The 20,785-nt window shown below is 49.7% G+C and overlaps 1 protein-coding gene across 2 annotated transcripts in view; it reads right to left on the bottom strand.

The window, feature by feature from the left end:
• Positions 1–20,785, bottom strand: part of Rasgrf1 (Ras protein specific guanine nucleotide releasing factor 1) — a 102,597-nt gene that overhangs the window by 2,895 nt on the left and 78,917 nt on the right. For both annotated transcript variants that reach the window (XM_010631795.1, XM_010631796.3), the window contains exons 22-26: positions 19,473–19,557; positions 15,795–15,992; positions 12,701–12,780; positions 7,196–7,313; positions 6,236–6,304 (exon numbers count right to left, since the gene is read on the bottom strand). In XM_010631795.1, coding sequence (XP_010630097.1) covers positions 6,236–6,304; positions 7,196–7,313; positions 12,701–12,780; positions 15,795–15,992; positions 19,473–19,557 — 550 coding nt within the window. The remainder of the gene's footprint in view (positions 1–6,235; positions 6,305–7,195; positions 7,314–12,700; positions 12,781–15,794; positions 15,993–19,472; positions 19,558–20,785) is intronic.

Below are 20,785 nucleotides of genomic sequence, written 5' to 3'. Positions count from 1 at the left end.
AGGTTTGGTCTTTCCAAGGCTTATTTTGGAACCAAACACTCTCACCCAACCCTAGAGTAAAAAGGAAACAAATATATATATTTTGTATTGGGGATCGAACTTGGGCCCTTGCACTTGTGAGGCAGGCAGTGGAACCACTGAGCTAAATCCCCAGCCCTATATTTCTTATTATGTGTTTGAGAATCTTCTGATAGATACTTAAGAAAAATCAAGTCTGTATTGCTCTTTTTTTTAATTTTTTTTTTTTTTTGATACTGAGGATTAAACTCAGGGCCTTCATGAAGGGCTACATCCATAGCCTTAAAAAAAAATTTTTTTTTTGAGACAGGGCCTAAGTTGCTCAGGCTGTGTTTGAACTTGCAATCCTCATGCCTCAGCCTCCCAGAGTGTGGAGAACATAGGTATGCACCACCACACCTGGTTCTGGGTTGTTTTGGTCTTGGATAATTGATTCTGTCTGCCTGTGTGAAGTTCAGATTCAGTAGTCTAGCATATTGATTAATAGTACTGAGGAGATTATTATGATTTTTTTTGCAGTACCAGGGATTGAACCCAGGGCCTTGTGCGTACTGGACAAATGTTCTACCATTGAGCTACAGTTTTAGCCTGGAATGACTATTATTGTCTGATTAATAGCTCTCACCAGGGCTGGGGATTTAGCTCAGTGGTTCCTGTGCCTGCCTTGCAAATGCAAGGGCCCAAGTTCAATCCCTGGTACCAAAAAAGAAAAAAAATAAAATCTCACATCAGCACCTCTAGCAAGATGACTTTGGGTGTCAAAGGGTGGCTCAATCCATACTGACGACAGAGACATAGCACATTGCGACCTTGTGATACAGGCTGATCTTTTAGCTCTTGCTAGTGGCTCTGTGTCCTTACTGGAACACACAATTCTCTGTACTCTCAAACTCTCTGGGGATCAGCAGACTGATTAGTTTTCGTTACAATGGGTATGGTCAAGGCCAGTTTCCCTAAGATATTCTCCTTCAGTGGGAGACTGACAGTAAACATCACTTCTGCAAAGCTGTTGAAGAAAGATGCTTGAGGCGTAGTAATATAGGACATCAGAGCTTGGGGGAAAGGTTCAAAAGGTGGCAGGAGACAGAAGAGACCCTGACTTTTTTTTTGGTAACTTCTGAGAGTTTTCAGGGCACTGTGACCCTGCTACCCCCAGACATAGGCCCCCATCACATGGCTGGTACTTCTGTGGCTTTCAGGCTGGGTGAACTGCAGTCCCTAAAACACTGCTCAGTTAAGTGGTCAGTTTTGTCAAAGTATGGTTTTTTATTATAGAAGAAAGGATGTGATGTTCAATAAATATTTGGAAGAAAAAAGTCCCATAATCCTATCACTATAAGACAACCATTTTCATTTTTGTGTGGCCCTTCTAGTTCTTACAGCATACAACTACTTTTTCATGTTGTAACAGTCAGTGAAGGGCATCTGGCACTCTGACACTTACACTATAATGAAAAGTTTCTGTTGTGCTGCATTGTTTTGCTGTATTAGATTTTACCAAACCTGACCTCTATTGTTGGATATGTCAGTTGTTTTCAGACTTTCTTGTTATTTTATATGTAAAATGCTACAATGCATATCTTCTATGATATAGCTTCAGTTGCTTCAATTACATGTTTTGTTTACAGATTAAATCCCAATGGTGTGGTCTGGATATGATTTGAGCGTGTTTCCCAAGGGCTCCTGTGTTGGAGGCTTGGTCCCCAGGGGGTAACATTGAGAGGTTGGAGACTGACCCCTCCTGTCTGTCTTCTGTCTGATGAATGCTCCACCCTGGCAATGCCACTTGTCCCTCACAGACCCAGAGGGTGCTGGTGCCATAGCCAGAACCTTCAGAACAGTGAGCTAAAAAGTCTTGTTTCTTTATAAAGTACCAGGCCTCAGGTATTTTTTAGTAGTAAAGGAATCAGAAAAATACACTGTAGGGACAGGAATACTGGGGTTCTTACTACAGATTAACATGTTTCTTTTTAAAGAATGTTTGCCAGAGCCAACGCTGTCAGGATATTGGGCTTTCAGCCCTGATCATTTTACTTAAGTTACAGACTATAAAAGTCACCCTTTCTGGTGAATCTGACTTTGATGTACACTGAAGCTTGAGACCTATGGTCTTTAAACACCTCTGCCCTTGCCCCCAAATCTGCTTCTTTTGCCCAGTGATAGCTACGTCAGACCCCCCCCATCAGCTCAAGGCCCTCGTCCCTCAGGGGCTCATGTCCTGTGGCAAGGCTTTTATAAAGTACTTTTTATAGAGGTGTACTACTTAATTACTGCAACAACCTGTCCCAGGTTGGTATAAGAACTGTTTTGTTGTTGTTGTTGTTATTGTTTTTTGTTTTTGGTACCAGGGACTGAACTCAGGACCTTGTGCTTTTGAGGCAGGCGGTAAAACCACAGCTAAATCCCTGGGCTGGCATAAGAACTTTTAACAGGAAAGGCGGATAAGAGCTTTGCAGAAGGTACACAGCTGTGAGTGGCACTGGTGGCTTTCACCTTAGGTCTTCCCTGGTAGAGTGAGTAGCTCAGGGTTTAACCCACAGTGCTACACATGCATGCACATGCATGTGTGTACACACGCAAATATGTATATATAAAACTATAATTAAGTTCACCTATTTATTTTTTTTTCTGAGACAGGATCTCACAATGTAGTCTAGGCTGGCCTTGAACTTGTGGCAATCCTGCCTCAGCCTCCTGAGTGCTGAGATTACAGTCATGTGCCACCAAACCGGCCCAAGTTCACCTATTTCTTTTTACTTTTTCCTCCTTTTTTTGCAGTGCTGGGGATCTAACTCAGGACCTTCCTTGAGCAATAGTTTGACCACTGAGCTACTTCCTTGGCCCTTGGCTCCTTTTTCAAATTGGCCTCTGGGAACATTTAAAATTATGCATGTAGCTTGCATTATGTTTTCAGCAGGAAGCCTAGATATTTCTTCTAAAACATACATTTGGTTTTCTATGTTAACTGCTTTTACTGTTGTCTGTTTTCCTGCCAACTGTTTTGTATTTGATTTTTAGATATGGTCTCCCTAAGTTGCCTAGACTGACCTTGGTCTCTCCATCCTCCAGCCTCTGAGTCCTGGGATTACAGGTGTGCATAATTATAACTAGTTTCCATTTTATTTATTTATTTTTTGGCTTTTTGAGACAGGGTCTCAATGTGTAGTTGAGACTGACCTGGAACTTACTACGTAGCCCAGGCTGGTCTTAAACTCACAGCGATTCTCCTGCCTCAGCCTCCTGAGTACTGGGATTACAGGCGTGCGCCACCACACCCGGCTTCCATTTTATTTAAAAAAGCTAATGCATACAAAACACACACAAACATTTTGGTCTGAATCATTTGAAGTCAAACAGCAGAATGTTCCTGAATTCCTCAGCCACATATGTTCTGAGAAGAAGACTCATTCTCCTATAAAGGCACAGCGTTGTTGTTACAGTCAAAACATTTCACATCCATGCAATACTATGTGATATACAGACCATTATTTAGTTTTGCTCAAATGCCTCCAGCTAACGTTTAAAGCTGTTTTCTTTAAGAAATTCAAGATCTAACAAATGTTCACGCATTGCACTTAGATTTCATGTGTTTCAGTCTCTATTAACCTAGAGCAGTCACCCCTGCGGGTGTGGTTTGTCTTTTGTAACACATATTGGAGTGTGTATAGTAGCTTCCCTCCTTTCTCCCTCCCTCCCTCTCTCTCTCTCTCTCCTGTCTCTCTCCTCTGTCTCTGTCCCTCTCCCTCTGACAGGATCTTACTAAGTTTGCCCATGGGAGGCAGTGATGACAATTACTCTCTTCATGACCAAACTCCACTCAGGCTCCTCTGAGCCCTCTTCTCAATTCTGACCTGTCTTTAGGAAGAATTCTGCTTCGTTTAGGGAGAATTCCTCCACTTTTGATATTTGGCCAAATGTCTCCTCTTCCAACCTTGATATCTACCTTTGGTGAGAATCCTGCTACCCCAGGTCAGCATGAATCCCCTACACTTGGTGTCTCTTCTCAATAATTTCCCATCCACTGACTCCCCCACTTTGCCTACGGCTACTTGTTCCCGTTGTATCTGGAGTTGAGTTCAGTCAGTCCTCCACTGCAATGGTCTTGAAAAAAGTCTTCCTCACCATTTTTAGTAAGTGCCATGATATCTCTCCATGCTTATAATAACATCCGGCACAGTGTTTTACATCTTTGCCTGTCTCCCTCCAGAAAGCAAACTGCTAAATACCCAGATTTTGTTTGTTTCACACACTGTTGCTCTGCAGGGCCAAACCAGCGCCAGATGTGTAGTACTTGCTCAGTAAATATTTGCTTAATGAATAAAGAGCAACACAAAAGTGGCCCAATTAGTTACCCACTACATTTTTTTTTTTTCTCTAATCAGCTGTAAAGAGGTCAGGAGTTCACAAGGAAGAAAGTAAATAAATTCTTTTTCTTTTTTCCTCCAATACTGGGCATTGAACCTAGGGCCTCGCACGTGGTGGGCAGGTGCTCTCCACCGAGTTACATTCCCAGTCCTTTATAAACTTTATTTTGAGACAGGGCCCCACTAAGTTGCCCAGGCTGGTCTTAAACTTGCGATTGCCCTGACTCAGCCTCTCGGGTAGCTGGGACTGCAGGCTTGCACCACTATGCTCAGCTGAACGCGTCTATCACAGAGGAAAGTAGAAGGAAAAATGATAAAAGCTGGATTTTCTGGTGTGCTTGTGGCTGTGTCTGGCCCTGGGTTTTTGTGAACTGTGAATAAGAAGGTGAGGTGGCTTGATAGAGACCAAATGGGTAACTGGGCAGGGAGAGGTCCTAGGCCCAGGAGCCCAGGAGGTCTGATTAGCAAATCTCAGTTGTTTGTATGTGACAAGGAAGTGACAACACAAGGCTTGAATGATGAAATGAGACTGACTTGCCAAGCGTTTTTCATAGGGTCCTGCAGTCTTTTAAAATGGGGTCCCTTTGTCCCAGCGCCACATTGCAGATCCTTCTAGAAGCCCAGGAATCCTGTCAAGTTCAGGAGGGTCTGACACTGTCCTCTGTGGCTTCAGGGCCCTCCCACTGCACACGGCCTGCCTCGCCAGGAAGCGAAGTTCCCCTGCTAAGGCCTCTCCTCTGGGAGGGGCCTCACCACCTCAGGACCCCGCACCCCTGCCTCCCCCACTCCTTCCAGATGCAGAGCCAAGCCTCCGGTCACCTGCTCTCAGCCCCTGAATGAGCTGCTCTGAGTTACTTGCTTTCAGCTGACAGCACCTCAACTCAGGGCTCACTGTGGTGAGAGCTGGATGAGGTTTTAACCCGATCTCTGCTCCTCGTGCCTCAGCCCATAAATACCCCCAAATCCCACCCTCCAGGAGGTGGACTTGAGGCTCGTTTTCCTGTCTCCACATGTTTGGCTGCCTCACGAAGAATCTGCTTCTGTTTTGTAAAACTCCTGGTTGTGGTGGCTGGACGTGCAGGGCAGCAAAGCCTGCTTGGGAACATAGGTGTTTCTCTGGGCCTTGTCTACAGCAGCAAGAGACTGAAACAAGCTGGACATCCATCTGCACAGAGGAGGCTACGTGACAGGATTTCTCTGCAGCCACAGAGACATGAGGGTGCTTCTGTCCCAGCTGAGTGATCCCTGAGGTGTGTTATTATTAAGCAGGGAAAGAATGATGCTGAACAGTATGTTGTAGCCTACACTATAGTATAAAAAGTACACTTGTGTGTATGGACTACTTGTGGACATAGACCCAAGAAACTGGGGACACTGGCCTTTGGGAGGGATGTCTGTGAGCTTTGTGACTTGTGAACACAGCACTTTTCAAATAGGTATGTTTAGGGCCTGGGATGTATGTAGCTCAGCGGCACAGCACCTGCCTGGCAAGCTCGAGGCCCTGAGTTCAATTCCTTATATAAAAAACAAACAAACAAAACAAGGCAAAAAAAAAAAAAAAACCCCAACCTGAAACAACCAACCCCAAAAGACATGTTTAGACTCTGTCTCTCTCAGCCTGGGAGCTTGGGCCTGGTTATAAACCAGAGGTCAAAGCTAAGCACCAGGCTGACATGAATAAGGCGTAACTCATTTCTGACCAGGGGACAGGGAAGGGTGAAGGTATCCTTATTGGGAGGGCATCTGAGTTGGGCCTATGAGGGTTCAGGAAGGGAAAGCGTGCAGGTGAGGAAGGAAATGGCAGACAACAGCCTTGTACTAGTACAGGGGCCGGGCGGGTGCTGCTAGCTTACCTTTGCTTGGTGCTCGATTTTATAGGCGGTTTGTTGGAACTGGCGAATCTCTCGGATAATGTGGGATATCTGTGGGAAGGTGGGGAGTTTTAGAAGACTGTCTGCTTATTCAGTGCCCCCTCACTTTGTACCACCAAAGGGCCCTGGGACTGAACCCCATGCTGAGCTAATCCTTTTCATTTTTTAATTTGAGATAGTCTTGCGAAATTGGCAAAGTTGGGCTCAAATTTGTGATCCTCTCATTTCAGCCCCCCGAAAGGTGTGGATTACAGGTGTGTGCCACCAAAGCCAGTGAGGGTTTCCTGAAGCCAGCAAACTGCTTCCAAGGGTGACACTTCTTAAGCACCCACAAGCTAATTATGCTACTGTGGTAGAGAGGGGAAACTAAACCCCTCCTTCAAATCAGTGGCTCAGATGACCCCACAGTGCAAAACAGAACCCCGAGACTCCAGGAAAGGAGAAAGGCACTGAGACGTGATGTGGAAGTGTTCCAGCCCCATCACTCGACAGAGAAACACTGACGTGGAAGCCTGCTCTGCAAAACTGGTGAAAGCAGGGGCTCTCTGGTTGGAGCCGGGAGAAGCCGATGGTCTCCTTGGGCCCCTCCCAGATCCTACTTTCTGGGGAAAGTTTGAAGCGTGCATGCTGCCCGTGGTTTCCATGAGCATTATGGGAGGAGTGAGGGCGGTGGTGGCTTGAAGTCACCCTGGGTCTAGACCTCACTCTGCCCTCTGCTTGTGGGCTGACTTCGGCCTTGTCCTCAACCTCAAAAGCTTCAGTCTGACCTCCGTAAGGTGGGGAGTAGTGGGGTCCTGCCTCTCAGACTCAGATTAAAGGGGCAGCGTGGAGTCGAGGCCTGGCACCCACCTGACGCCTGGCTGTTACTGGGGCTGCTGACTCAGTCCAGCACCAAAGCACCTGGCTGGGTTTTGAGGTCCTTGCCCTCCCCTGCAAACATACCATCCTCATCTTGGAGAAGTTGACCAGGCCGTCCTCCGTGTAGTTCGGGGTCCCCTCCTCGATGAAGGCCAGGTCCGTGAGGTACATCCCCAGGTAAGGGACACAGGGTGGGTCACAGCTTGGAAGCAAATAGCATTCACAGAAGTTTTTCACTTAAAAAAGGAATTGTGCCAATAACAGGACACCCTGCGTGCATGTTTTCTTTGGCTAGAGACAGAAGGGTTTCTATCTGTCAGGAAACAAAGTAAGGCTTGGGCCTTGACCTCCAGCAGTGGTCTGTCGCCTCGGGTGGGGTGACAAGGGGCTACCTGGGGCCTGAGCCAATCATCTCTCCTTTCCCTGAGCCACAGGCCCCCACTACCTCTGCCCTCTGTCACCAGTCACTCCACCCAGTGCCCCCCACTAGGGCTCTGCCCCGAGGGCCTGCCAGCTCTCCCCTGTAGCACAGCATTCCCGAACCTGCCTTCCCAGCCAGGGGCCACAGGGCAACCCTGGCCCTCGGAAACTACTTTCCCAGGAGTCACCTGGATAGTGATGGGGCGGGAGGCTTGCACTATATTTTCAGGAGACAGGTGCCTGGTGTGATGGCCAGACCTGGGGCTGGCAGGGGTGGTGACAAGGTCCATGGCCACTGCACTCTGGGCTGGACTCCGCTTGCTCCTTTGAGGGGCTCCTCACACTGTGCTCTACTCCTTTCCAGCCACCTCACTTGTCTCCTTGGGGTGTCTAGACAATCCTGCCATACTGGCAGAAGGCGAGGCAGGCAGGATGGCAGACTGAGAACAGAAATCTGTCCCTGTCTCTCGCCTGCTTGCTGTGTGACCCTGAGCCAGGGCTGGTCTCCTCTGAGCTCAGGCTCCTTGTATGTACAGCATGAATGGCAGCAAAGATAATGTGAGGTGGTCTGGGAGCTGATTTGAGGGGTGCACAGATACAGTCTTAACACTGGCTCACACACACCAAGAAGCCTGGACTTTCAGCTGTCCCCTTGCACCCAGAACAGCAGTGTCTGGTGCTAGAGTGGCCGCGATACTTCCAATGTTTAGCATCTCCTCTCCTCACTGTTATTTCCTTCTTAAGCAACCAACAGGTCTCAGTGTTCAAGCTGACAAACATTAATGTCCAGATAGAATTTAATAACACTGTTTTCCTTTTAATATATATTTTTCTCATGGTAACTTTGCAGTTACAGTAAGTATGCTGGGTTTGCCATTTATCTCCATGATATAAAACTTATTTATTTAAACGTATTTGAGGAAGTGTTCATTTAAAGGAGACTGTTCAGTAAAGCCCAGTGCAGTTGCCATAGGAATGGGGAAGTTGTGATGAAGTAGGCACTGGGTGTTGGGTACATGGTGACAGAAGTTTTTCTAACTGTGCCTTGGCTCTTTTGTGACTGTAAGAATCAATTTAGAGGGTGTAGGCCAGATTAAAAAGTGGAACAGAGTAAGAAATACTTGAGTTCACTGCCTGGAATAAAGGCAGATGTTTGTGAAATATTTGTTCTTATTATGCATATGTGTATTTGCACACCAGACTGCGATTTCAAATTACATACACATGCGTACACTGCAGTGCTGGGGACTGAACCCAGGGCCTCCTGCATGTTAGGCAAGTGTCTGCCACTGAGCTACATCCACTCAATCCACATATTTATAATATAGTTTTTAATATATATAGCTGTGGTTTGGAATAGAATAGACATAAAGCTCTGGGTGAGAACACAGCTCAGAGCCGGAGCACTTCCCTGGCACGCATGAGAGCCCAGTTCTGCCCCGAGACGGGGTCAGTCTTCCCGTCATGGAAGGGCTGCCTGGGTCTCTCTGCCCTTCTCCTAGATAGCTGTCACTGTGCAGTTTTTCACGTCCTTCTATCAGATGAGAGTCTGAAGCCCAGGCTCATGGCCCTGCTGGAGAAATAAGCCAGAGATCTCAGCAGTGGCTGTGGCATTGGAAGGCTGTGGTGGTCTCCGGCGGGCAGGTTCTGTGGGTGCTCTCTGTCTTCACTGGCCCTGCCACCTGCCCCCTGCCCTAGCCTCCCTTACGCACCCCCATCTTCTGTCCCCCTGCCCCTGTCGCTGCCTCCCTCACTTGTCACCCTCACCTGCCCTAGCCCTCGCTCCTCCCTCACCTTTCCTCTTCCTCATCTGTTCCCTCCATTTTATCTCACCCGTTCTCCCTTACCTGTCCCTCTACTGTTCCTCCCTCACCCATTTCCTTTCGCCCATCTCCCTGACCTGCTCCCTTCACTTGTTCCCACTGGTCCCCCTGACCCATCCTCATTTGCATGGGCAGGCGGCCAGATAGCCCTGGGGAGAAGGAGCAGCCGGAGATTCAGGGGGACCCTAACCATTGCTAGGTCTCTAATGGCCCAGCCCAGAGGGATGGTCAGGGGCAGATTTTCCTGACACTGAGGGGACTCCGTGGTCCCGCTGCAGGAAAGTAATGTGCAGTTCAATTACTCGCAGGTGATGCCAGCAGCCCCGTCAAACTGTCCCCGCCTAGCACCTCCTGTGAGGACATAGAGAGAGGGCACTGAAGTACTCTCAATCAGCAGTGTTTTCCCCACACTCGTCCAGAGCTCTGAGGGGACTAGGATGGCCCGAGGGCCCCACAGATGCCCTGAGGAATCCACAGATGCCCTGCCTGGGGCCTGACAACTGCTAAGCATCAGATCATCAGACTGAGAGGGGCCAGGTGGTGCATTGGGTTCCTTCCTTGTGGGTGCCCTGGCCTCGCCCAGGTGGGAGCTGGCCTTGCCTGCAGCCTCAGCTCATCCAAATAGCTCACATGTGGCAGCAGAGTCCCTGCCTGCCTTCGCAGGCATAGAGTCTTGAGGGCCTGGGCTCTGTGTGCTGAACACCTGGAGCACAGACCCAAGGTTCTGGCATGTGGTGTGGACGACTGGATACTACTGGGAAAAGACAAAGTCACCACAGGGTAGGGTAGAGAGTCTAGTCTTGTTTTTTGTCACCTAGTCACTAGCTGCTCTGTTGTGTCACAGGCAGAAAACAAGGGTAGAAACAGACACTTGGCCTCTAGGAGGCCAGGGATTCTGGAACTCTGGATGGCAGCTGTGGCCTCATCGTGTCTGCTGAGGTCCACGAGTCTCCACCTCATTCACTAGAATCAGGGTGGCCTGGCAAGCAGCTGCTGTCAGGGTGCTACATGGACACCCACTCCCTAAATTCAGGGGAACAGCTTAGCATGGAAACCTGTCCCGTGTTCCTCTGCATCAAGGGTTTCTCATTCGAATTCAAGACAAAAAGTCCAGATATGCAAGTGTGCTGGGCTGGGGTTAGGCAGGACAGACAAATGGTCCTGGCCTTAAAGGAACTGCTCGATTAGGGCCGAGAATTTAGCTCAGTGGTTCTGCTGCTTTCCTTGCTAGTGCAAGGTTCTGAGCTTGATCCCCAGTGCCAAAAACAAACAAACAAACAAAAAAAAACTGCTCAACTTAATTCTTGGCTGCATTTTTGTGCATGGAGCACTGTGGGGAGGCTCTGGTCAATGAGTGGGTGGTAAGAGGGATTGAGAGGGAGACAGGGTCACTCTTGGGTTCCCAAGCAGGGCACTGAAGGGGTGAGAGCATCCAGGAGTGTTGGTGGGCTAAGGTACATCTGAGAACGAGGCTGGGAGGCTGGGATGTGGCATATGAATTTGGGGTCTTAGCTGGCAAAGGCAGCAAACCTTCTGCTACCAGGTGCTGGTGTAGGAGGCCACAGATTTTAATCACAGGCTGAAAACTATTCCTATGGAAATATGAACGGGGTTGCAAGTCCCACAGGGAGGCCGGTGCGGGCTCCTGTCTGAGCAGGTCACCCACTATGCCTGCAGACTGCTACCTCACTCCTGCATTGTCCCCTGTCTGGTGACACAGATCCCCAGGGCTCCTGTGATCCTGCTGTGTATGAAAACTTTAGAGGCTTTGGTTGGCTCTACTCATCCAGGAGGCCAGCCTGGCTGGTGCCAAGGTCCTAACTCCCAGACCTCACAGAAGCCACCTCTGCCCCTGCTATTGGCAGCGGAGGGGCCACAAGAACCCACAGGCCCACAAGAACCTGAAAGAGGGAAGAGTCAGGAGGAGATGCAGACAGAAGTGGGCCACAAGGCAGCGCAGACGGCGGGTGTGGCTGCTGTGCAGATGAGGAAGCATAATGAAGGAGGCAGATGGGCAGTACCAGGGCAGACGGACAAGTTGGAGAATGTACAGTGGGGCCACTCCTCACAAGCACAGTCCACAGGGGCTTCAGGGAGCCCTGGCAGAGGAAAGATGACCAGACAGCACAGATGTGGCAACATCTGTCTGAGGACACAAACAAAGTGGAGATGGCCAAGGCAATGGCACACGGGGCTGGGCAGGGTGGCTGAGAACGGCAGAACACAAGAGGAGGCAATGGGCTGGTGGTTTGGGCTGTGCAGGGCGTCCAAGCCACTGTCAAGCACCGGAAGCTTTGTCTATCTGGGGCCCAGGTGCCAGGCAGTGACCCTGGTGGGCACCTCATGAAAGAGAAAGGGGATTCCTTGGGACCTGGCACCCTTTGGGGATCCCGGGATCTCTCCAAGGTGAGTGGCCACTCTGGGAGTCAACAAAAGAAGCTGGAGGAGAGGCAAGGTTGACAACAACAAAACCCACAGGTCCCATGGGGGTGAGGTCACAGGGCATGCAGAGTGGCCGAGCCTCTGCTTCCCAGAGAGCCTGCTATCCATGGCAGACCTCACAGCACTGGCCTTGCAGCCGCCTCAGCACAGTTAGGGCTCTGCTGTGGTCACGTGTCCTTGGCTCAGCCACTCGCTCCTCAGCTTTGGTCTGGGAAACAGGATTGCAGGAGGGGCCTTGGAGTCCTCCACAGGGCAGTTCTGGCTGTCTGGCGACATTTTTGGTTGTACCCAGAGGGTACCATTAGCATCTGTGGGCAGATGTCAGTGATGCTGCTAAAAGCCCTACTTTGCACAAGGCAGCCTCCCACAGCAAAGAACTATCCTGGTCAAAGTGCCCAGAGCACCCTTGCTGGAGACCTGTCTCACAGATTGCGTCGATGGGCCTACGAGTGCAATGGCAGGGAAATGCTTTGCAAACAGTTTGCAAAGGCCTGATTAACTCAAAATTACACTTCTTGCATTTCAAGATGGCACTGTCTCTGATATACCTTCTGGTTTGGATGACTAAGTCTCAAGTGAAAAAGAAAACACAACCACCTTAAATAAACAAACAACCTCATTCAGAATTACTAAAATACAAAAAAGTACTTTTGAAAGCTACAGGTGCTATGACCACAAGGATTCCTGGGTCCCTCCTGTGCTGCTTCTGGGAAGTACCACCAGCCCTGGAGATGGTGGAGGGGAAGCTGACCCAACATGGGGGCCAGGAAGTTAGGGGTCTTGTGGTAGACAGGGAACAGGCAGACAGACAGACATCCTGCCCTGGCTGTGTGGCTTGGCCAGGCCTCTGCGAAGCAGGTCTATAATCTTAAACATAGCAGTGACAAAATGACGCATGACTTACTTTTTCAGAGCTTCTCTGAGATTCTTAAATCTGCCCTCTGATGACACAAGCTTTTGGAGCTTATCAATCAAGGCTTTTGTCTAGAAGGAATTAGAAGTATTTGACACACAGCATGTGTCAAGGCCCACGGCCCTGGCCCCACTCCAGCATGCTGCCATATAGGCCTTGTATCTGGGTCTCCTGCATCTGCCAAGTTCACCCAGCCTCCTCAGGAGTCAGGCTTGGGTCTTCATTTCCTGTCTGCTCTTGTGCACATCACCCAGAACCCAGAAGCTGGCGTGGGACATGAGGTGGTCTGTGTCAGAGGCATTGGTTAGTGACCCCAAGGAGCCTGCGTCCAGACCATGACTGGGATCTTTTCATGAGCTGTACCCAGACAATGAGCCCATCTCCCCCCACCTTCATTTTGGTGTATGTACCAGGAATAGCACCCCAAATTAAGAACCAAGAAAAAAGATGGAGAATGGATTGGTCACGAGGAGAAAAGCCCTCAAAGGAATCCTTTGGTAAGAGTTTGCACAATGCTAAGCCCACACACTGGCTGGTGCAGGGTCCCAAAGCTGGAGTCTGGCTGAAGAGGCCAGGTGTGATCCACAGAGTGTTTCCTTGGGCTAGGCTTGGAGCTCCTCTTCCAAGAAGGTCCCGGAAAATCCCTTTACCGCTTGGGTCCTTAGCAGCCTCATTCATAAAAGGCAAAATAGATCAGTGTTTCATCTCTATAACTGGTCCCCAAATCCAGAATGTGGTTGAGGAGCTATGCTCAAGGTGGCTGTGTACCACATGACCAGGATTGCTAATTGTCCTGGAGGAGCCAAGTCCCTGGGGCCAAGAGTTGCTTACTTGTGATCAGGCATGGAGGCCCCGGCTTGTAATCCTAGCACTCTGAGAAGCTGAGGCAGGAGAACTGCAAGTTTGAGCCTAGTCTGGTCAACTAGTGAGCAAGACCCTGCTTCAAAATAAATAAAAGACTAAAAGAAAGTATGTGATCAATCTCTGGGTCAGATTTTATCCGAGAACTCTGCCCATAGAACATGACAACCGAAGTCTCCATGCTGATGGAAGCAGAGATCAGTGAGCACCCTCTGGGGGGAAAGAAGGGCAGAGCAATCATGTGGCTCCATGCCTTGCTCCCCAGGAAAAGTGTCAGCCAGAGCCGGCCTTGCTCTTGTCCACCCACACACAGAGGAGGCTCTGTCAGGCCCCTTGCGATGCCCAAGGGCAAATCACCATTCTGCTCCCCTCCATGGGAAGCCACCCTGAAAAATGGAAGGCAGTCTAGGTGTTCCCCAGGGGCAATACTAGTTCAGCTACTGCAGACGCTGGGGAGAGAGAGGATAGATCAGGAGGTCCTCATAGCTCTGGGTGAAGTGTCATCGAGCTTTGAGGCTGGGAAAATGTGCAGAAGCCCTTCTGATGTGGGGCTTTCCTGTATACATCAGGGATGAACGATAGCTCTGACTGAGCACAGTTTGATTTCTTCCACATCCCTGAGCTCACTGTGTTGTCTGCTTCTCCTTAGGCTCTCACACTCTGTCAAAGAACAAGTTATATGGCCTGGGAAGCCACAGCGCTTTGCCCGGTGCTCTCAACAAGTGAGCCCAACTTAAAGCGGCTCACGTGTCTCTGGCTGAACCTCCATCCTTCAACGCTCCCCAGAACCAGGCCCTTGGGCAACCTTCCTAAGTGGAGTGGTAGTGGGGAGAAGGGGAGCAGGGCTTGCTATATCAGTGAATCAGGGCCCCAGCGACGAGCCTGCTTTGAGGACAAGAAGACAGTTTATGACAGCTCCTCCTGTTCGCTGAATGGAAGCCTTCTAGTGGCCAAGAGTATTTCCTCCCAAGAGGCCAAAATGAATTTGAAGAGAAGCTTTTGTCCCTAGTAAATAAAACAGAACCAAGCAAGCGGGGAGAGGAAACACGCAAAGCCCTGTCACTCATTGGTACTGTCCTGTGAAGAAGCATCTGATCCTTTCCTGAGGGAGAGTGACAGTGTACAAAGATGACGGGGAGAGGAATGAAAGAAGAAAGGAGGCATGAAAAGGCCCAAACTGCACTTGACTACTCTATTCGTGTCCAGGGCTGGACTTGGTGTAATACTTTTTTTGTGTTGGGGCAGCACATTTACGGGAGTGATGAGAACAAGATGCCAAGGCTGTGTTTCTGGCACCCTACCGAATGTGGCAATCTGATCACAACGGCAGAGAGAGGACTCTGCAGACACACTATCCTATGAGCAGAAGGGCTGGGCAAGTTGGCTGGGTCCAGTTTGCCAGGGAGGGTGGAGGCCAAAGGACCAGGTCAGCTGGTTCCAAGTCCTGGACAACATCCTGCAGTGCAAGCCAGGCATGCTCACTGCCTACTCACTGCCCTCTGTCCATAGTCTTGGAAGAGAATGGAAGATTTCAGAAAGGCCAACTGCATGAAGAGGGTGATTCTGGAGACTGCGGCTGAGAGATGCAGAATGTGGGTTCCAGGAGGTCCCCAGAGGGAAGAGAAAGAGCAGCTTGGTTGAGAGCGCTCTGGAAAGGATGGCTTCGTCCTGACAGAGGAGGGTGGGAGGAAAGGTGCTGAGCTGGGTTAGCCCAGGTGTTGCCGACATCTCTGCATGAACCTCAACAGGCTGAACCGGCCTAGATGATGTGGGGGTTCTTAGGGCTTCTCGGTGGTGGTTCAGAATCACATCGTGAATGAACAAAGATCAAACTCACACCTAAGATGACCAATTTTGATGGGTAACACGGCCACTTAACTCTGGTGGTCAGAGGTCCAGTGAAATTAACATTCTGGAAAGGGATCATGTGACAGGTTTTAGTCACCCTGAAGATCTGGGAGGGACCCTATGAAGCCCCCACTCTTGCCCCAGCCAAGAGGCAGAGTGTTCCACCAATCACAGCCTCACTCTTTCTACACAGGTTCCAAAGCCTCATCTGTGGGCCTGATACTTGGTCCTGTTCACAGATTGGGTATAAGTCTGTTTAACTGGGGAGTGTAAGCCCTAAATCCAGGCCTCTGCCTGCCTGAGTGGCCACCCTGGAGTCTCCCTCCCCATCCCCAGCCCAGATCCAAGCTGCAGGTGTGCCAGCCTCTGCCCACACCTGCTTAGAGACTTTGAGCCATGTCTTTTTGAGCCGGAAGATTGCGCTGCGGTTCATGGAGGAGGTGATCTCCAACACGGCATTGTAGTTGTGTAAACAACGGCAGATGTCAGCCACGGCCACCCACTTCTCGATGGCGCTCACCCGTGCACTGATGTCCTCATTACGGATGATTTCAGAAGCAATCAAGTTGCTGATCTAAAAGCCAATGCAATAAAATAGGAAAAAAGTAAGACGAGTAAGTTTTGCCAAGACAATAAATCACCAGCCTTTGCAGATGGTTATCTGTTTGAAAATTCCAAAACAATGAATTGGAGAGCAAATAGGATAGCTGGGTAAAGACTCAACCTATATAAATAAAACGTTTTCCTATAAATTAGCAATAACTAGGCTGGGCCTTGTGGCACACACCTGTAATCCCAGCACTCGAAAGGCTGAAGCAGGAGAATCTCTATGAGTTCGAGGCCAACATGGGCTCCATAGTGAGTTCAAGGCCAGTCTAAACTACACAGTGAGACCCAGTCTCGAAAAGCAATAACTAATTAGAAAATACAGTGAAAAAGAGAGCACCTCCAAAATAAAAATGGGGATTTGTGAATTACCAAGGGATTTAAATTAATGAGAATCATGTAGGATGTTACATGGAAACAAAGTTACCAAGAGTGCAAAAGGTTTGAATAATGGAAAAAGAGATCAAATTTCCAAACGGGAATATAACCATGTCATTTTTCTCATAAGAAATACAGGAGTTTAATGTAATCTAGTCAGACATCCATGGGAATCCCCTCTAGACCCAGATAGAGGGGTTCTGGCGTTCATGGGAGAAAGCAGTTACTCAGCAGGCTCTGTGAGTCTTCCGCCACACAACCTGCTTGGGTAGGACACGCACAGGAGAGGAGATCCCCATAGACTCCTGTGCCTGGACAATAACACATCCACAAAACAAGTCAGGTGGGTCTGGAGGATCCCGAGGGGGAGAAGCTGGGGCTCAGGGGCCTGGAATTGCCAGGAGCTGGTACAGCAGGAAGTGCTGACTTCCTTGCACATTTCCTTGCATCTTCCTAAGCATCTATAACTATTATAAAGAAAAAAGAAGACTATTGGTTAGGAGGGCACAGTGGCACATGTTTGTAAGCCCAGGTGCTCTGGAGATGGAGGCAGAATATTAATAGAAGGTTTCAGGCTCACTATGGACAACTTAGTGAGACCCTGTCTTGAATAAAATAAAAAGGGCTTGGATGTAGCTCCGTGGTAGAGCTCTTGCCTAGCTCGCACAAGGCCCTGCATTCAGTTAGCGCGGAGAAAAAAGACTGTTATTAAAAAAGAAAGAAATCCTCTTGAAAACAACATCTAAAGGATGCACGTCAAGAACAAGGGATTACAGAATGATGTGAGTGTGGAAGACTACTCAGGAGAATCAGGAGGGCACACAAAACAGTACATGTATTATATCTCTTAATTAGTCAAGGTAGTAGTTAAAATGTCTTTCCACCAAGGAAACATTGAACTTCGCTGAGGAATAGCTCAGTGTGTGGTTCTGGTGCGCATGGCCCTGGGCTCCACTCCAGGTGCTGATAAACAAACCAAGCCCCCAAAGGTAAAAATGTCATACTAACGTTTTTATTCTTTTTTTGTGCTGTTAACGGGAGGAAGAGCCTTGCGCACACTAAACATATACGCTACCACTAAGCTATATCCTCAGCCCCAGGTTACACTATTTTTTTTTAAAGGAACTGGGTTAGTCAAATCTACCAGAAAAGAGAGACATAAAGGGAGCCGGGATTTAGCTCAGTGGTTCCGGCACCTGCCTCACAAATTCAAAGACCTGAGTTCAATCCCTGGTACCAAAGGAAAAAAAAATAAAGAATACCTGCCAATTTAATCTATGTAGCCTTGGCACCAATACCAAAGATGGACAAGACAAGAGGGAAAACCACACACCTGCATGTTTAGGGAACTACAGTGGGTTTAGCTCGGGATATAAGGCCCTTTGAATATGAGAAAACCTGCAGCTGCCATTTACCATGTCAAAGGTTGGAGGAGTAAAATCATAAGAAGCCAGTATTTGTTCATGGTGGGGACTCTTAGCTTTTAAGGACTTCCTCCAACATGAGTATAATGGGCTACACGGGATGAAGCCTGCCATGCGGTAGAGTGAGGGCTCCTTCTGCTCCAGGTCTTGTATCAACCCCAGGCACACAGAGGCCAGAGGCGGGCAGTGGGCTGAGCTCGATTGCCTGGGGCCGTGCCAGCGTGTGTGAGGTGGGTCAGGCTTGTCTGCTCCCAAGACCCTCCTGTCCCTCTCTCCTGCAATATCTTTGGGGCTCTGCTTTGCTAGAGTGTTCACTATATAACTACTCAGTGCCCAGACTGGGAGCCAGCACTATAGTCCCAGGCTTTCCCCACTCCTCTGGGCTCCAGGGTCCTTCCAGTGTGGGGTGTGTTGCAAGTTGTCCCTTTCTGGAGTGACAGGTGGCCCTGCCAGGTGACTGGGCCAAGTGGGACCAGTGCTCCCTCCTCCAACCATCAAAGGCTCTCAATGGGAGCTGGTGATTAAACTGGCAGGAACAAAGGGCTAGGAGAGTCCCCTAGAATGTTCTCGAGGCTACCGTGGGCCAGGGATCTTGAAGAAATGTGGGGATGCAGTCCTGAGAGGTCTTCTCTCATACAGCCACTTCCCCCCATGCTACTGCATAGTCTTGGAGCCCCTTCTGGAGCCTCAAGTGTGAGATCAGCCAGTCTTTGGGCTGGGTGACCGTTGTGCACAGAAAGCGCAGTGCTAAGCATGAGGCTGAGCTCAGCCAGAGCAGTCGCCACCCTCACTAAAGAACCTGGGAAATGATCCCTGCAGGTGTGGGTCTTGCTGGGACCTGTTCGGATCCCCCTTCTTGCTGCTCTTGAGTTTCCCTATTCTGGAGTGCCCGCGCGCGCGTGCGTGTGTGTGTGTGTGTGTGTATGTGTGTGTGTGTGTATGCATGCCTGTGCATGTGCGTGCAGCGCCCAGGGGAACTCAGGGTCTTAGAGTCAGTCCAGGACCCTTGTGCGGCACACATGGACCACTTTGCTTTTCTTCCTCAGGAAAGCTGGGCTGGAGTCCGGGAGGAGGAGGAGGAGAAGGCAGTAGAGCTAGATACCTGGGCAGCCAGGGACACTCAGGAGCCATCTACACAAGCCCAGCCTGACCCTCAGCAGCTTCGGGGGCCCCTGTGTCTCTGGGGTTATCCCGTGGCACCATCTTACTCACTGTGATAGGTCGGGGTGGACAGAACACACTTCATCCTCTCCAGGGCAGCGAACACACCTAGCTCCTGGTACACAGGAGGTTCAGAGGTCTCCGGCGCAGCACACGCGGGAGGGATGTTACCTGCCTTTGCCAGCTGCACTGTGTGTTTCTGATACGGAGATGCTGGGGGCACACTGCTCACCCTTCCCATCCTCCCTCCTAGTGCCGCGAGGTGCCAGCTCTGAGGACTGACCCTGCTCTGCCCCACTCGCTGGGAGCTACCCTGCCTGGGGTCCCCTGTGTGACTCTTCAGTGTCCCCACTTAACAGACCACGTGGGTACCCGAGGGACTGGCCAGTCTGGCTTCCGCCATCCTGCTCCCCACACAGGCCCAGCAGACCCTGCCTAGGAAAGGCTGCAGACAGGAAGCGGGAGGGAGGGCTGACCACACTCACGTCGTTGAAGTGTTTGGTGGTCTTCATGATGTACGGGGTCCTCTCGTTCTTCTCCAGCTTCATCCAGCCCTGTCCGAAGAACTCCCTGCAGGAAGGAATGGGGCCCAGGAGCATGTGGTCAGGGCTGCTGCCCACTTCATGGCACCCTTGTTTCTTTGCCTTTTGAGGATATCATTTCTCTTTTTTTCTTGTTTTTGGTATCAGGGATCAAACTTGGGACCTTCCGCTTGTGAGGCAGGCAGCTTCACCACTGAGCTTAATCCCCAGCCTGAGGATATTATTTCTGGGTGTGACTTTCAGGCCCTGGGCTAAAATTGATCTCTGCCTTGTGCAGGCTGTGAGGTTTTAGGCCTACTGTGCTCCAGGGCCTTTGTTTCCTGGGCTGCAAACTTCCTCAGGGGTCAGTGAGGCTGACAGGAGGTGTGGAGTGGCCCAGAGCTGGCTGTGAGTTCCAGGAGGGGCTTTTCTTTGTGGTGGGGAAAGCTCTGTGTCGGTCACTTTATGGTGGCTGAGCTATGGATCAGGGAACTGGAGAGGGTACAGAAGAGCAGATGAAAGGATAAATGACCTGCTGTGCTGTGGTGCTGGCAACTCATGGGAAGCCACAGACTCCCAGACCCCGAAGTGTCAAGGTGATCGGGAGAGGCCCAGGGGTGCTCCCCATGAACAGGAGGCATCCAGAGGTGATCTAGGAGTGGAAACATAGTCTCCTGCTCCCCCTTCAAGGGAGTGAGGTTGGGAAGGCAGTGGCAGGTTTCCCAAATGCTGCCCCTCTGCCATTCCAACTCTGGGAGACTATTCCTAAATGACTGCTAGAAATTTAAAGAAATATTTTGCCACAAAGGTGTTCATGTCAGCTTTTAAACATAAAAGTGAGAACTGAAACCACCTTGTGGTTTAGTAATGCTGTTAGGGAGGACTGTGCACTGTTGAGAGCCATTTTACATAATTTTTTGGGAAAAATCATTTCATAATTAAAGTATGACTATAGCTGTCTAAGGCCCAATGTCACCTTGCCTGGATCGGGCTATGGTGTACGGAAATGTAACTCCATTTTGCCTCTAGTCATAAGTTGAGGCTCCAATGGTCCTATGAGACTGTGACACTTAAGGGCAAGAGTACATCAGCTGAAGACATCTTGGTTCTTCGAGAGCTGAGTAGTAACAAAGAGAAAGGTTTCACCCGGGGGAAGGATGGATTCTTTCTTAGCCCGCTATATTACTGTTGGAAGAATGTTCTCCTTGCTGCTCTCATCAACATAGGATCACCCCATCCTCCAATACTCCCTCCTATTATTGTGTGCACCCAATAAA

This window comes from Fukomys damarensis, unplaced genomic scaffold (assembly GCF_012274545.1).
Source record: "Fukomys damarensis isolate Sample0158 unplaced genomic scaffold, DMR_v1.0_HiC HiC_scaffold_7, whole genome shotgun sequence".
In the NCBI taxonomy this organism is placed as follows: Eukaryota; Metazoa; Chordata; class Mammalia; order Rodentia; family Bathyergidae; genus Fukomys; species Fukomys damarensis.
Note: the sequence above shows the minus strand (reverse complement) of the source record. Positions and strands in the feature narration are given on the sequence as shown.